This window comes from Typha latifolia, chromosome 8 (assembly GCF_019914945.1).
Source record: "Typha latifolia isolate L0001 chromosome 8, TyphaL0001v2, whole genome shotgun sequence".
NCBI classification, from domain to species: Eukaryota; Viridiplantae; Streptophyta; class Magnoliopsida; order Poales; family Typhaceae; genus Typha; species Typha latifolia.
In genome coordinates this window covers 10,678,197-10,694,237 of record NC_133093.1, presented here as the reverse complement: position 1 = coordinate 10,694,237, position 16,041 = coordinate 10,678,197, and the positions used below count along the sequence as shown (strand labels likewise).

The following is a 16,041-nucleotide window of genomic DNA, read 5'->3' as shown; positions in this document are numbered from 1 at the left end:
TTAGCGCCTTATAAGATTCAGCAGATCTAAAGGCATGAGAAGTGCTATTAATGTTCAAAGAATGAGAAAGTTGGTCTTCTAATTGGGCATGCTTCTACAAATAAGCTATTTGTGTTTCTGCTTCGCTCATAGCCTAAAATTTCACATACAAGCTATTTTATTCATGTTCTTTCCGAGTGTATTAGTGTATAACAAGACGCATTATATGGCCGTCCATCAGAAAAATCCAACCTTTGTAATCATGTTTGCATATAGGCAATACCCAAAAACAAGTTAAAAGTTTTGCAACCAACAAAAAATGATGTTACAGACACTATTCGTGTATAGGATTGAGGCAAAAGAAGCACATCAAAAGGAAATAAATTAACAAATACTATAAGATATTAAAATAAAAAAAAGACACAAAGAAGGCAAACTAAAACTTCCTTGTAACAGAAGGCAACAAAAAAATCTGAAAAACTTGGTAACTAGCCTTCAGTGATTTGCGTCACTTTAGATTCCAACATATCTTACATCATGAAATATTGACCAACTTCGCTTGTCGAGTTTCCTTGTCCACCTCCACTCTGAGACCTAATCTAGCAATTTCAGGTGTCACAACAGACTCTTGCAGCTCGAGTGCAGCTACTTCACTCTGGTTGTCCACATTTTCTTCTAGCAAGTTTCTAACTGCCAGTAGTCCCCATTCTCTCAAGAATGGGTTATCTTCATCAAGAACACACTGCTGCAATAATACTAGAATCCCATTCCGCTGTCTCACCTCATCCTGAACTTGCTTCCTTCTGTGCAAACAATTGCCGATGATAGAGACTACATCACTCCGGTACCCCTTGTAAGGGCAAACCTTTGAATCCCCAGACACCAAAGGATCTGTAGCTTCTTCTCTCGCCATAGATTTCCTGACAATTGCTGGGGGCTCAAGCTCATGAAGAAAAGCTAAAATGAGCTCTAGCAGATCAGCAGAAAGAAGCAAGCCAACGGGAGTCTCCGTGACAGGCGAAGTAGGATGATCCCAAGCACATATATCTCTGAGAATGAGAAGCGAATATCCCAGAACATCAATCTCAGCAGAGCCAGTTGGAAGAGCAGAGGAACCACGGGAAGTGAAATCCACCATTTCATGAGCTCTCTTCAGTATATTCAGAATATCAAGGGCAAAAACGTTGGAGATGATAACTTCTTTAGGCCGCTCACTCAAGCATTTCGATAGAATGCCCAAAAGGAAAGCATGCCTAGTATTAAATATGGTATATTTCAATTTACTACCATTATAACTGTCAATATCATCAAATGCGCCTAACTCTGCGAACAAACTGGAGAAGTTTGGCACTTCAACACAGACTTTAAAGAGAAGCCACTCCAACCATTCCTCTTGATGACCAGCTGCAATCATCAGTTGTAACAGGGAAAAAATCTATAATATCAAAGTTCTCTTCTACAAAAGAGTGTAACGAGAAAGAAGTGCAAATAACTAAGGAGTGCAGAGTCACATAAGGATAGCAGAACAGAAATTCCTTACATGACGATCATGTTTGTTGTAGCATAATCACAGAAAATAGAGCAATTTAGGAGTATTGAACTGTCAATTAGACAGGAAACCTAAATTCTTTGATAAGATGATAATGCTTGCATCAACAACAAGGTTACAATTCTCGAATTCAGCTATTTATATTCATATCTGATATAATTACAAAGACGCCGCTTTCTCAGTAACCCAATTCTCCAAAACAAAAATTTTCAGACATGACAGCACATGCTAAAAAGAAGAAGACCAGAAAGAAATTTTCAAAATATTAAATTTAGGGTTTACTGAGACATAATAAAGAGTAAAAAGGAAAGAGCCACGCACCTTGCGAAGCAGTGGTTATGATCTCCGCAAGAATGCCCATCCCCTTCCCGGTCGCACAAAGCTCCCCCAACCTCCGTCTCCCTCCATCGGACGAGCAGCACGTGTCCAACACCATGCAAAGCGGATCGCACACCCCCGGCACCCTAACCCTAGCCATCTCCAAGAACCCGCCTGGAAAGAGCCGGGCCCATACGGCGGACCGGTGCGCCTCTCCGGCCAAGGCGACATTCCCAAAAAGCTGCAGTCCGGCTCGGATAACCTCCGCCGCCGCCGGAGGCGGACCAAGGAGGACTCCGGCAACCGTGTCAACGCCACCGGAGACAAGGAAGGAGTCCTGGTTGGAGATCTCGCCGGCGCAGAGGTTCCTCAGGAGACGGAGTTGGGAGAGGAGATACCGGAGGGAGGAGGAGGAGGAGGAGAGGCAGTGCAGGACGGTAGTTAGGGCTCCCGTGGCGGCGAGGCGGGAGCGGCCCTCGGGGGTTCGAGAAGCTTCGAGAAGGGATTCTAAGGTTTCGTCTTCGATGGGCATCTTTTAGGATTGTCGATGCCGCGCTTTCTTGCTTTGCGGCTCTACCGAGTATTCCGGAGTTGTGGAGGATGGTAGCGCCGATTTCAGACGGCGGTTTATCGTCAACACATAGTATTTAGGATGCTGCTAATTAATCGGATCCGGGTACGATTGGGAAGAGATATGATCCGCTAACTGAAGAGGTTAGGGCTCAATTGGTTCCCGATTAGCGGTTTTTATCCGACCATAAGTTCTATTAATATCTCAACTCTATCTATTTCGATTTTTTTTTAATATATTTGTAAAACTTAAACAATCGTCTTTAATAACTTTTATAGAGTTGCCTGAAAGTTGAATAATCACATCCATGAAAATCTGATTAAACTCATAAGGAATGAGGACGTGAAGACAGCGAACGGAATCAAGAGACTGGAATTTAACTTCTATTCCTCCAGCATCTATGAGATACTTTCATATTGGTCATACCACAGACATTGATGAGTTTTAGATACAGTAGAAGTTTGCAGAAAATTGAACATGCTTAGTGAAGTTAATGATAAACTGCGAGATTTGAAATTTGTCAACCTCAAGAACAATTAGCTACAAATACTCGAAGCATAATATCTGCAGCTGTGAAGACAATAATTTGAACAGAAACAACAGCGTGGTTACATGCTTCCACAGCCATTCTTCTACGATCAGAGGACACTTTTAGTGGTGGCCATTAAGCAGAGGGATACCATTCTGGTTGGCAGCTTTGGTACTTGCAATGTTATCCTCGCCTTTCTTGGCATAGAATCTCCGGTACATAGAGTCGACGCGAGTAAGGTAGAATGTTCCAGGAGATAGCAGGCTCGTGTCTTTGCGAGTCACAAAATCCTTTGCTCCGTATCGGTGTTCCATCAGCTTCATTGTCTCAACGAATCTCTCAGGTGAAAACTGAATGAAAGAGACAAAGGATAAGCAACAAATTTCAAACTGTCATGGAAATGAACGAAGTTGTAGAGGGATTCAAATATTCTTCACAACCTAATTCAACATGCACAGAAAATTTATTTTGACTAGAAAATAGAAGTCATAAGGAGAATAACAAGAATGAATCACACCTAAGAATCAAGACCCTACTTCTGCACAGAGATAAGCGATATATAACAACACGTGCATGAATGACCTAACATTAAACATGCTAATATCTAAGCATACACTAATCTATTCAATTATAGTACAACGGCAAGGTAGACCTGCAAAACTTTCCAAAGAAGATGCTAACAAAAAGGAACATTCATTAGAAATATAAAATATGCAAGAGTGGTCCACTCCTTTTTGTACAACTTAATGCACTCAACAATGATTAAGGAGCACATATTTCAAATGGAAGAATCAGTAGACATACCACATGCCTTGACTCCAGCTTTTGTGACACGTTCATCACATCAGCTATGTTTGATAGGCTAAACGGATGTGAACCATCATTGAATTTAAGTGAAAACATTGTTGAACTCAAGCCACTACCATAGGAGAACATCACAACACGTTGGCCCCCCTGAACATATAATCAAATAATTTTATGTCCCCAAAAAATCTTGTACTGGGAGAGAAATCATTGAAAAGAGAGTTCATCTCTTCACCAGAGTGTTATGCTTGCTATGAAGAACCGAAGCAAATGCTGCATAAAGCGAAGCAGTATACATATTTCCAACTAGTTTTGGTATCAAAGTAGATGGTTGAACTTTTTCATCATATAAGTGCTTTGCAACTTGTTGAGAAGCCTGCAAATTTCAAAGAAAATTTAGCTTCGTGAATTCAGAAATAATGACCCTCAAAAAACATAAGCATGTAAATATGCCCTAAAAGTAATATTTGAAGAACAACCTTTTCAAGCTCGCGGCTTTGGTAGCTTTCCTCAATAGACAAGCTAGAAAAGGGCTCCAGTTTCTCTCTTGCATCCTTCTCAACATAGCTAATGAACAACATGATTGAAAAATCTAAATCATCGTCAAAACTATGTGAAACTAAATTTCAAATTTAATAAGCCATCAAAAGTTTATTAATAAAAATTGCATTTCATCTGCTCTTCTTTGCTGCCCTTCAATATATCTGTAATTACTAAATAAGGGTATATGATATTGCAATCCTCTTGGGGCTACATAAATAAATATAGCATAAACTATTAAGGGATGCTATGATAGTTCTCTATACTTATTTACCGAAAGGATTTTCTTATGGAGCAAAAGATAACACCATATAAAAAACAATAAATTAGAAGGAAACGATAAATAATACTTGTAATACTTTTCCTGGACAATTACTAAGCGTAACTATAACTAACCTGAAAGACTTTCATTAAAGATCATGTCATACTAAAAGTTTGAAGGTTGAAGGTAGGAACCTGCAATTCCGCGTGAAGTCATTGAAGTACAAACGAGCAAAGCTTTTCTGAACCAGCTGTATAGGAATTCAAGAACCACATAAAAGACATAAGTTACAAGTTCACTTTAAATGCAAATAGTAAATGATTCACTGCATAATACAAGTCTATTAAACGGCCTTGTCATAATCAGGATGAAATCGAATACACATAATCCATATTTCAGTGCATGCTGGCATGAAAACATTTGAGCCTGACCTCCAAAACTATCAATGACCAATTACTGGGTAACGAGGTTTTTATTCAGCTGGGCATAACGTGGTCTTTTCGAATTGGGCCCTGCTTAGTACTGACCTGCTTAATTGATAGACTAAAGAGCAAGAAGCCCTTCTCTGGTACATTCTCACTTGGCATGTACACAGATTCTTAGGAAGCTCGATTAAACAAAGAGTAACATAATGCATCTATACCTTGTTGTATGGGGAATGAAACACAAAGTAATCTGCAGTGGAAATGGAAAATTGTCTTCCCACAAGGCTTTCAAACCTGAAGATTGAAAATAGTGAATTCAATAGCAAGTAGTTGACACAGTTTGAAAATTAAGTCATTACATTTTAAAAGTACAACTTACTTGCTACAAAAACGCTTGTAACAGGAATCAAGTGCCATTAGGTAGCATGTCTGAGACAACTTTCCATCAACAACCTGCATAAATTTTGGTATCTGGTTAACGACAAAGCAGCCCTGATTACTGGTGAACAGGATTAACAGATTTATAAGATAATCGTTCAGATCATGTTGTGTAGCTCTGGCAGACAGCGAGAAACAGCTAGTTTTGTGTTTTGACCTTCATAGATCCATTGAATGTACCAAAAAAACATTTTACATGCTACAGTTTCAAATATATAGTTATTGGTTAAGATAATTAAGTACAAACGAGGTAGCATCAGTAACATGAGCAAGCTAGTTTACAGTAACATGAGCACCAATATGTAGATGATGTTGAGGAAGGATAATGATCACCATCATAATAAATAAAATCCACATATACTTTTTAAAAGTTATAACTCCAAGTTTCGGCAGCTGAAAATTAGGTTTACTGGAAAGTTAAGTAAATATATTATTGATTCCATCATAGATTTTGGTTTGTAAATTTCCTTCCATTCAACAAAAAACAAAAGAAGTTTCAAGATGCAACTTTTTATCTTGAACAAGGCATACGATACATAACAACATATATAGCATAATAGCATGAGTCCCAAAAGTGATCATTATGCTACATATGTTACAAATATCGCAGAAATAAGGCTTTCATGTTTAACAACACCCAGCAATATAGTATAGATAAAAATAAGAAAATATCATCTTTAGATATCCATAGAATTGTAGACCAGTGTCATAAGCACTAAAACAAACTCTACATAGAAGAAAAGAGTAAGACAACAAATGAATGAGAAAACTACTTTTAAAAGAAAACAGAAAAAAAAAAAAAGAGTGAGAAAGCAAACCGGATATTCGCTCGCAAGATTAGGCTTGTAAAAGTCATAAACATGGGCCATGTGAGTTCCCCTAAGTTTTCCTTCAAATGAAATTGGAGCATTTGGCCCAATCAGCATTGCAATAGCAGCTGCTCCTCCAGTAGGCCGAGCTGGACCTTCAGCATAAACCTAACAGGAAATCATAATTATTTGGCATCTGTTTTAATAATAGACAAATCCAATTACATTACCAAATAATTTTTCATGAATGCAGTAATATATATGACAAAACTAATCTAAATGGGAATTGCTCAGTTCCATAATCAAGCAACAAGTGCCTGCTTTTTAAATTAAGAATATCTTATCATACCGCACTATCAGTGCAAACAACAAGTCCATATCGTCCATCCCACGAGCTGCTTTCTACCCAATTCACACAATTGAACAATGCAGCCGTCCCCCCATAACATGCATTTGTTGAGTCAACTCCTTCGATATCAGTATTACCGCATTCCTGTGTTTCATGAGAAAGTTGTTGCATCACAGATTAATGAATAAGTGAAACATGTGTGCTGCAATAGCTGTACAAGAAAGAAGAGACACCTAGCTTAGCTAATGAAAGTTGTGCGGCAACAGTGATCAAAGATTAAGAAAAAGAGCTATAAACTGAAAGGTACAGCCAAATAAATTTGTTTTTTATTCTACAATCTGTACATACGACATGTTACTCCATAAACTGTTTCATTTGCAGTTTGAAAAAGTAAAATGCCATAATAAAAAGGGAACAAACAGACCTCAAATATTTGCATCAGCCAAGTTTTAATAGATTTGCTCTTGTCTATCACAGTCTCACTCCCAACTTCCAAGCGGCCAATACATCTTGGATCTACCTTATAATTCTCAAGGAGGGATTTGACCACTGTCAAACTAAACCAAAACCCTTAATCAGTGCAAAATATTGCATGTAAGAAAGATCTCCAATAATTCCCAAAATTAAATCAATCCTAAGAAGATTAAATAAGTTGGCCATAAACACCTTTATCTATGTTAATCGACTATTAAAAGGTGAAAATTGATTGCACCACATTGTAAAATATTCAGATAATCCCTAGATAGAAATGCTACCTCATGGAGATCACATCTTCCAACTCTGTGCAGAAGCCCATACAATCCTGCCCGAGCCCAACTGTGTACTTGCCTTTGCTCGCTCCATCGTAAGCCTCGAGCTCTTCCTACAGCCAAACCATCAAGAAGAATTCCTTAAAAAGAACATAAAAAAGATTGATCTCATATTGTCACTCTCTTGTTATCTCAATAAAATCTCATGTAAAACTAAGAAACCTGTCCCTCGAACACATCACATTTCTTAAAAATATTAGCTCTTTTTGCAAGAATTTTTCACCTCAGTGATTGCAAGTAAAACAAAAGCTGGCTCCTCAGAGGAAAAGAACAAAGCGATCTGCGGAGCCCCACCTTTGGATTTGTGGGCCTTACTGATACAACTTGAAGTGAATACCAGGTGGGCAGAGCCCGTCTCGGTGGAAGATGAGCTGGAAGGGAAGACTAGTTTCGTGGGGCCACATAATTACCAGCCCACGCAAAACAAAACCTCAATAATCTTCGCATGGACCCCAAAAGAAAACAAACCGAGCACTCGTATGATTACAAACTGTGCCACTCCAAGAAACTCCAGCGATACCACTTGGTACTCCATGCATGCCACAGTCTTTCGAGATGTGCATGTGTTGGTGTCTAAGCTTTGATCAGATCTCTATACTATTAGTTTTTGAGGTTTGATAGGCATCTGATGGCCTTTTTATCTGGCAAAGAATGCTTTTAGTTCTTTATGGTTCTGTGATCAGGTCCCTCTGACACGTTCAACGTGGGGTGTCTCTGGCAGCGACTGTTATGTCATTTATGAGCATTGCTCGGAGTACCTACACTAATCCGAGTAAAATTGTATATCATGGGAAGACCAATGGACATTGTTGATTTAATGATGATTAGATCATATACCACGAAGGCTTGGTCTCTTATTAAAGAACAGGATTAGTGGAGTTATATTTTGAGAAGTCGAATCACGAAAGAGACTTGAGGGGATAAAGACTATGTGGGAGCTGCTCTACGTCTGTCATCCACGTGATGGTCGTTCAGCTACATCATCTTACACAGCCATTGAACCAGTGACTGAGCCATTTCCGTGGTTACTATATAGACGAATTTAAAAAAACAAAACCAAGAGCACGAGCTCTATTTTTTTTTTTTTTTTTTTTTGAGATAATAAAGAGCACGAGCTCTAGCTTAGCTCTAAGGTAATGGCGTAATAGCATAATGCCAGCGGATTCTCTACGGCCAAATATGTACGAAATTGCTACGATCTGGTTAAGCATAAAGGTGGGGAGATTTGGCTCCGATCTCAAGCCTGTTTCTACGGGCCTCGACGACATTGCTATCCACAGAAAGCAAAACCCCAACACTCTTCGCGTGGAGGCTAAACCAAACGCTGCCTAAGAACTCCAAGATCTGAGAGCAGTAGCAAACACACCTTGTTTTCTACCCCCACAAACTACCTCAAAACTTCGGAAAACCAGGAAAAAACTACGAATCGAGATCAAGCGAGAGATGTAATTATTCACCTGTTGAACGCAAGTCGGAGGGAAGTAGATATCCATCGCGAGGATTCCGACGTCCTTCTTCTCCCCATCCATCTCTCCTCCACGGCTTCGATCGAGTCCCAACACCAAGATAGGATCGAGAACGAGCACCTATTTGTCGCACACCACGTGCTCGTTCTATTTCCTTTTAAGAGTAAGAGAGGAAAAGGAACAGCGAGAAAGAGATAGAAGAAACGATCCTTAGAAGTGCAGATCGCCAATGGCCCCTTTCTTCGTATGCTCTTCAGTCTTAACTCTTCACTCGCACTCTTTTGGGGACGATGTAAAATGGTGAGTGCTCCACTCTATTATATAGTCCTTTTATCGGGATTACACATAAGTTTCTCGGCACCATTTTACCTGTAACTACAACCCTGCCACTCCTAGTCCCACCTACTTCGTTCGTATCGCGAGAAACTATCGGCCGTTCGATTCGGATCTGTCGCCTCGAATGGGGCGCCCAACGCGGGATTTGCGATCTGAAAGGTTATTCTATTTCTCACGTGACACAGCCACGTCTTTTAGCCACGACTAGACATGATCAAATGGCCCAGCCCGCCCGTGACCGGCCTGACCCGGCCCGGTTTGGACCAGGCTAAGCCCGGCCCGGACTCGGTTTAGGCCCAGCCCGGCCCGAGCTCGAACTACCTATGGGCGGCACGGGCCAGCTCTTTGCCCGCCCGACCCGGCCCGAAAGCCCGGTCCGGACTCGGTTTGGCCCGCAACTAAGCCTGCCCGTCTGCTACAGTACTTTGCCCTTCTGCCACAGTAAATTTACCGCTGCTACAGTAAAAATATTTTGGTATTATACCATTTTGCATTATTTTAAGCACACATTTAAAATTTTTTAATTTATTTTAATTTTTTTAAAATAGAGGAATAATAAATATATATTTTTTAAAATAAGCTAATAGTTAAAAAATTCTAAAAATAGCTAAAATATGGGTTGGGCCAAGTGATTGGTGGGGGGTCAGGCCGGCCTAGCCCGACCGGTTAGCCCGATCTCTCACGGGCCAACGGGCGGTAACGGGCTAGACTATTCTAGCCCGACCCGAACCCGACCAGGCCCGAGTGATTGGTGGGTCGAGCCATGGACAAATACTTAAGCCCGGTTGGCCCAAAGAGCCCAGCCCGGCCCGCTCAATGATCATGTCTAGCCACGACGTGTTCCAAAAAAACCAGTCTTCCGGTTTCGCTTACTAATTAGTAGGGATATCAACAAACCTTCGCTAGCTCGAACACTAAACTATTTGAAGAGCGAACTAGACTTAGCTCGTTTGAATTTTGCTCAAATTAACTTAATTTATTTTTTTTAATAAATATTATATTGTTTAAAATTTATAATAATATGTTGCATCATAGTTGATAAAATACTTTAATCTCAAATAAGATGACTTAAATTCTAATCCTAAATTATATGCGTAAAAAGGTCTTTATTTATACTAATCTCTAAAAAGTTAAATATAGAATACATATTCCAAGAGGTGAAAATGAGGTGAAAGTGCTCCACTCGAAGGGAAATAGGAATAAAAGAGGTGAAAATGGCTCCCTCCACCTCCCCTGCACCAATAGATATATTCCAAGAGGAGGTAACAAAAATTTCGAAACCCATATGACCTATAGTCACTAGTCAGAAAGGATATTTGCTACTTATATGGGCATCACTAAAAGTTGGATATACTGTGAGGTTTTGTTTGCTTTAGTGTAAGATCTGTTAACTTCTATTCCTCCCAAAAGTGATTTGCTTAGGTCTAATGAGATTGCTTGCCTATTCTATCGAGTAATGCTTTCGCCCGAATACAACCCGACCCAGTTGTTATATCGGGTTAGAGGGGTTCCGATCCTAGATTCGGATCCACTGCCCAGTGCCCAATCGGAGTCAAATGGCTAATAAAACCAGAATAAAAGGAAACCTTGTTCACGACCCAATCAGGGTTTTAGCGTCCGAATCTCCAGTTCGCTCCTCTTCCTTTCTCCTTTTTCCATCGTCTTCTGGTCGACTGCTCCACCTCCAATTCTCCAGTTCGAGCAATTCGAGACCCCGATGCATCTCACTCTCGAGTTTGGGTTATGAATCGAGCTCTGCCTTTTATATCTCTTTCTTTTGTTTCATATCCAGTCCTTTTTAGGTTTTCTCATATTGCTTCCTGATTCTTGATGCAGCGGTGGCCTCGAGCTACTCTGCGAATCCATTAAAATCCACCATGTTGATGTCAACCCAAAAGCCGGAGAAGATAAGGCAGTTTACAATCTTGCTCCTTGTTTTATAGGTTTGTTACGTTGATTGATGCCTATTACCCTTTTGGTTGCATTTCCAGTTGACTATGCGAGACCTCTTGGTTTGGGTCAAGTCCAATTTGATCAAAGAAAGGCCTGAGATGTTCATGAAAGCAGACTCTGTGTAAGATCTCTATTGTTTTATATAGATGGAGGAAAAAAGAAGCTTTTTTGTGGTTAACTAATAAGGATTTTGACTTGCAGAAGGCCAGGTGTTTTAGTCCTTATAAATGACTGCGATTGGGAACTGTGTGATAGTCTCGATGCCGTTCTGGAAGAGAAGGATGCGGTTGTCTTCATCTCCACATTACATGGTGGTTAATCTTTGCTTGGCATATAAGGATCCAATTTGACCAGAAGATATCTCAATATGAGGTATAATTTGGTTAAACTTCTCACAGTGCTTTGTACTAATTTTTAACATTTAAAGGTATTTAAATGTTAAGATACATATACATGTATAAGCTGAATGTTTATCTATTATTTACCTCAACTTATCAATCTCATGTAGGATTTTCTTCAGTGCTTTGAATATTCTGATACATAGCTAGTCTTCCTCTTACTGGTTTACACGTGTGATTAAACCTTTTGTTTCATATTTTAGTTCTACTTCTTATTGATAGGGGACCTTAATATTTCACTTATCTGTTGTCAGAGCTAGGCATTAGCAGGTAACCCCACAACATAAGATCTGGCATCTAACTATGCTGGTGAGCTTGTTAAGGAAATACAATATTAGGAAAAATGATAGGAATCATTGGTCCTTTCATTTAAAATCAGAAATTAAGAAGTAAAGGTAGATAGATGACCACTTTGAGGGGGTTGGACCTCAAACTATCAATTGAAGCAGCTCTGGGTTTTTGCTGATAGTTTTACTAGAAGGGAAACACTGTAATGTAGTCAATCATTCCATTAAGAGGTTTTTGAGATCTCCATATTAAGGAAATGAGAAGTCTGATATGTGGTTTTCCTATCGAAGACTTGTCCACAATGATTTGAGAGGAATGCTTTATGTTCGTCTTGTTTTCCCATTTCCTACAAGCTAGGCCCAGTTTTTTCTCACATTTGTATCGACGTAATGCTGTTATTAAGGAAACTACCATTAAGCTTGAAATCATTTAACACTATATACTGTAGAACTAGAGTACCTAATTATTCTTATGGTTTTTCTTTCTTACTTGTGGACAGCAATTTTAGTCTGCAAAGCCATTCAAAAACATATCTCTTCTTGTGCTCTTGAATATAATTTAGTCGTGAAAACTTTAGCAGGAAGTGCCACAGCTGTCCATCGATGAAGATCAGTAGTATAGGCAAATGGCAATCTAGTGTGCTGTCTTAACTAATATCTACCAAGTAAATTCCTATCATGCTTTATCAGAGCAATTTATGCTCAAATGTAGTAACAAATGCATAATTTAGTGTTCCTTTTCCCTTCTTGCTGACTTATCTATATACCTTACAACATAGTTATTATCATCTAATCCTATAATCATTTATATGGCTTTAATATATTTTCTTAAGCACCACTTTTCTGCTCTCGCACCCAGGTGTAGTGACTTCCTTTTGAGTTTTGATTCAAGCGAGTGTTGTCGTGATTGTTCCTTTCTAGTTCTTCTGTACCTTCTTGAAGTTTCAGTTGATTGTGACTTGTGAGATCATTGAGAAAGACAACTTTAAACACTGACATTAAAGTTTTGACATGAAAAGATTGTTTGTTGAATCATAAAAGCAACCTCCTTATATTGTTTTGCACATGTATTTAAGTAATGGTTTAACATCTCATCTCTCATATTCATATTTAACTGCATTTGAGAATGAGTTGAAATTTTCCTTTCCTTATCCAAGAAGGGGGTGAAACCTTATTATCCACAACTTGAATCAACCTAATACCTGCACCGGTTAATATTTTATCCTAATCATCATGACATAATGATTCCTCTTTTTGGAATTTTGATACGGAATCTATGAGATCTTTCCTACAGATTTTTCTCATGGTTAACGAGGAATACGAAGGAAAATATTTTATAACTCTGCTAGTGCTCCTCCATTTATTAGTGTGGTGCTTGAAATGATCAAGCTCACTAAAACTTTAGCTGGAGCTCTGTCGTATGTTCATAAGAGCTAAATTTGAATTCTTCTTCAAATGGTTTTTTTGTACTCCTCCGTGGTTCCATCAACTCCTCAAATTGGGTGCGTACCTTCCATCACTGTGGTATTAGAATCAAATTGTTATAGTTGATTAAAGTCATAGTTATCAGATTAAATCACCAAATAATAAGTCAGTTTATTAGGCAAAGAACATGGCATTGGTCAGTTCAATTTCCAGTTTTATTCCTGAATAGATAGGAAATTATGAATTGAAGGAACATGTATTAATTAATATTAACCTTCTTCCAAATTAAGCTACAGTGGGATAACATGGGCCAGGTCTGGTCAGCTAATCCTAACCAATTTGAGGTCACTAAGCTATCTCTTCTATTCTAGTTGAGCTACCACCTTCCATATTGGAGTCCATCAAAGTAATGGCTTTAAGTCTGACGCAAGGATTGGTATCTCCTATTTTAACAAGCCAAAGACCAACTGACCAAGGAATTCATATCAATATCCGCTAGTTCATGATTGGTATTAGTATTGGTATTTAAAATATATATATATATATATATATATATATATATATATATATATATATATATATATATATTCCTAATAGAGATGTGAAAATTTTGTGGTGTCCTAAATAATAGCCGTCAAAATTCATATCCAAAAGTACTGGTACAATATAAACTTCTTTAACCATCCGTGTATTTCGTTCAACATATTTACAAGTAATAATTGTCACATCTCCCCAAATCTAGTTGCTTATCATGATCATGAAAAATTTTATGCATGTGTCCACGTAAAACTGGAGTACTACCTCGGCTTAGTGGGTGTTATCTTGATCACAAGACCCGGGAAGACATCATCTGGATCATGGATATGGGGATTCTGCTCGACGATGAACGGATCGCCGCACTTGTCGCTGATGGTGTGCAGCGTCTCCCCCTCGCCGACCACGTAGATCTCGTCACATGGCCGGTCGGCGAGCCTACTGCCACGTACTACATCGTCGGCGGCCGAGGTCTCGGCCGCCGGCCCCTCTCTTAGGGAGCTCAGAAGGATTAGGGTCACCAAGGCGAGAGCGCAGGGCCACCATGCCGCGTCGGCGACGGAGATGGCCGTGGCAAGAGCCCCTCTCCTCAGCACAGCCATGTAGAACTCTTGAGAAGATGATGCTCTCTTTTGAGGTGGGAATCCAACTTATATAGAGAAAGAGAGGTGGCATCATTTTATGGATGCCTTTATTTTGAGGTCAACTGCAACATATAGAGTGCCCTTTCAAATGTGTAAGATGAGAAGTGATATATGGATGGCAAGGCACTTGTGCAAAATGAAGTATTATCTAACAATAAGATAATACTAGATTAGGGAAATTATATTGAAGATTAGTAGCTTTTAATTGTAATTACTAATAAGACAACAAAGATAATACTAGATTAAGTAATGAACCATGGCTTCATAAAAAACAACTAAGATTGGAGGAAAATAAATTAAAAAGTAGACTGCGGATTTGATTTGATGGAAAACAGCCCCTTGTTTTTCTTTTGTTCTTTTAGAATCGCAGGATTGAATCAGGAAATATTATTTTGTGCCATCTCTTCACGCGGATGATCTAATTTCTCGGCTTATTCTTTATCACTTTTTTTTTCTTTTAAATTGTTCATTAGGAGACGCCGTCAAACGTTACCTATGTCTTTCTGTAAGATAAGTGGCTTCACTAGTTAATTCAAATATGCTTGTTTGAGGAGAGGATTTATGGAGAATGAAACCCGAGAAGTGAAGTAATTAAAAAGTAGAGAGAGTAATTAACTTTGTTAGAAAGTCAGCTACTTGGTCAGGTAGATAAGTTTGTACAAAGTTAATATTTTTTCGTCACTTTGTTCATTTTCTTTAAAGCACCAGATAAGATTAAATTAGATTAGATTAGATTTGAGATAATCCTAACATCATCCCCTATTTGTAATTTGTCACCGCCACTTGCCGTCGCCACCGCCGCCATCTTATGAGCAATGCGTCAATCCAACTCCCAAATCATTACGTAGGCGTGCACTTGGACGCCTAATTCTGGGACCCAAAAATATCTCTAGAATTTTCACATCTCAATCTCAGTTTATAGTATAAAATTGGATTTGATCGATCTGAAGCTATGATATTTAATGACAAAAGTAATGCCTTATAATTCGGGACTTATTAATAACAAATATTTTCTATAAATATTAGATATCTATTAAATCATTTAAACAGTTTTATATAATCAAAGAATGTCAAAGAGTGTATTTAAAAAACGAATAAGAGAGTCTATATGGAATTTGAGTCGAGTTGTATATATCTTTGTTAAATACCACCATAGGTCCATCTACACATGCACGAATACCAGAGACCACAAGGCGACGCCATTTTCTCCTACGCTACAAGTGGCAGACTCCCAGCCATCCGATGGATAGTGGGACGGATCATTTACCACTAAGAAAGAAAACCTTTTTTTTTCTAAGAAAAAAAAATATTTTTTTAATAGATTAACCACCACTAAAGGAAGAAACTTTCGGTGTATAATAAGCTAGGTAACGTAGCCCAATCCATTCCCACTGCACTAAAAATAATATAAAAATACGTTTCGCATGTTGTTATAGTATCCTTTGCTCTCTTGTATAGTTTGTATAAGGCTTTGAGGTGCTCCTGGCCCACCTATAGCCTATATAGTCCATAGTGGGTTTTCCTCTTTTGGTTCATGCCATGCATGATGCTGGATGCACCCCATGGGCCATAGCCAAGAGGCGATGTGGATGGGGATGGCCTTGATGGCACACATC

At 38.9% G+C, this 16,041-nt stretch overlaps 2 protein-coding genes and 1 long non-coding RNA gene across 3 annotated transcripts; 1 reads left to right on the top strand and 2 right to left on the bottom strand.

Moving 5' to 3' along the window:
* Positions 1–216: 216 nt before the first annotated feature.
* LOC140793629 (hydroxymethylglutaryl-CoA synthase-like) lies at positions 217–9,140 on the bottom strand. The gene is made up of 14 exons (XM_073145218.1): positions 8,840–9,140; positions 7,329–7,435; positions 6,998–7,130; positions 6,574–6,717; positions 6,234–6,392; positions 5,357–5,430; positions 5,196–5,271; positions 4,747–4,802; positions 4,230–4,317; positions 3,986–4,126; positions 3,751–3,900; positions 3,114–3,296; positions 1,850–2,087; positions 217–1,383 (listed from the first exon to the last, which is right to left on the bottom strand). Exons 1-14 carry the CDS (start codon positions 8,909–8,911, stop codon positions 515–517), a joined length of 2,490 nt encoding a protein of 829 aa, XP_073001319.1. The 5' UTR covers positions 8,912–9,140; the 3' UTR covers positions 217–514.
* A 1,483-nt stretch (positions 9,141–10,623) lies between these two features.
* On the top strand, positions 10,624–11,656 carry LOC140794164 (ubiquitin-related modifier 1 homolog). Its single transcript, XM_073146066.1, has 4 exons — positions 10,624–10,924; positions 11,021–11,096; positions 11,176–11,258; positions 11,339–11,656. Exons 1-4 carry the CDS (start codon positions 10,902–10,904, stop codon positions 11,454–11,456), a joined length of 300 nt encoding a protein of 99 aa, XP_073002167.1. The 5' UTR covers positions 10,624–10,901; the 3' UTR covers positions 11,457–11,656.
* Positions 11,657–12,845: 1,189 nt separating this feature from the next.
* Positions 12,846–14,407, bottom strand: LOC140794166 (uncharacterized). Its single transcript, XR_012110072.1, has 2 exons — positions 14,049–14,407; positions 12,846–13,341 (listed from the first exon to the last, which is right to left on the bottom strand). It is a non-coding gene; the product is annotated as an uncharacterized lncRNA (long non-coding RNA).
* Between the last annotated feature and the right edge of the window lie 1,634 nt (positions 14,408–16,041).

Coding starts and splice junctions, on each gene's coding strand:
- LOC140793629 (XM_073145218.1), bottom strand. CDS start 8,911: ATGGATGGGGAGAAGAAGGACGTCGGAATCCTCGCGATGGATATCTAC. Junction 5,272..5,356: donor TACAAGCGTTTTTGTAGCAA/GTAAGTTGTACT, acceptor TTCAATCTTCAG/GTTTGAAAGCCTTGTGGGAA. Junction 3,297..3,750: donor AGCTGGAGTCAAGGCATGTG/GTATGTCTACTG, acceptor TCTTTCATTCAG/TTTTCACCTGAGAGATTCGT.
- LOC140794164 (XM_073146066.1), top strand. CDS start 10,902: ATGCATCTCACTCTCGAGTTTGG. Junction 10,925..11,020: donor CATCTCACTCTCGAGTTTGG/GTTATGAATCGA, acceptor TTCTTGATGCAG/CGGTGGCCTCGAGCTACTCT. Junction 11,097..11,175: donor CAAAAGCCGGAGAAGATAAG/GCAGTTTACAAT, acceptor TTGCATTTCCAG/TTGACTATGCGAGACCTCTT.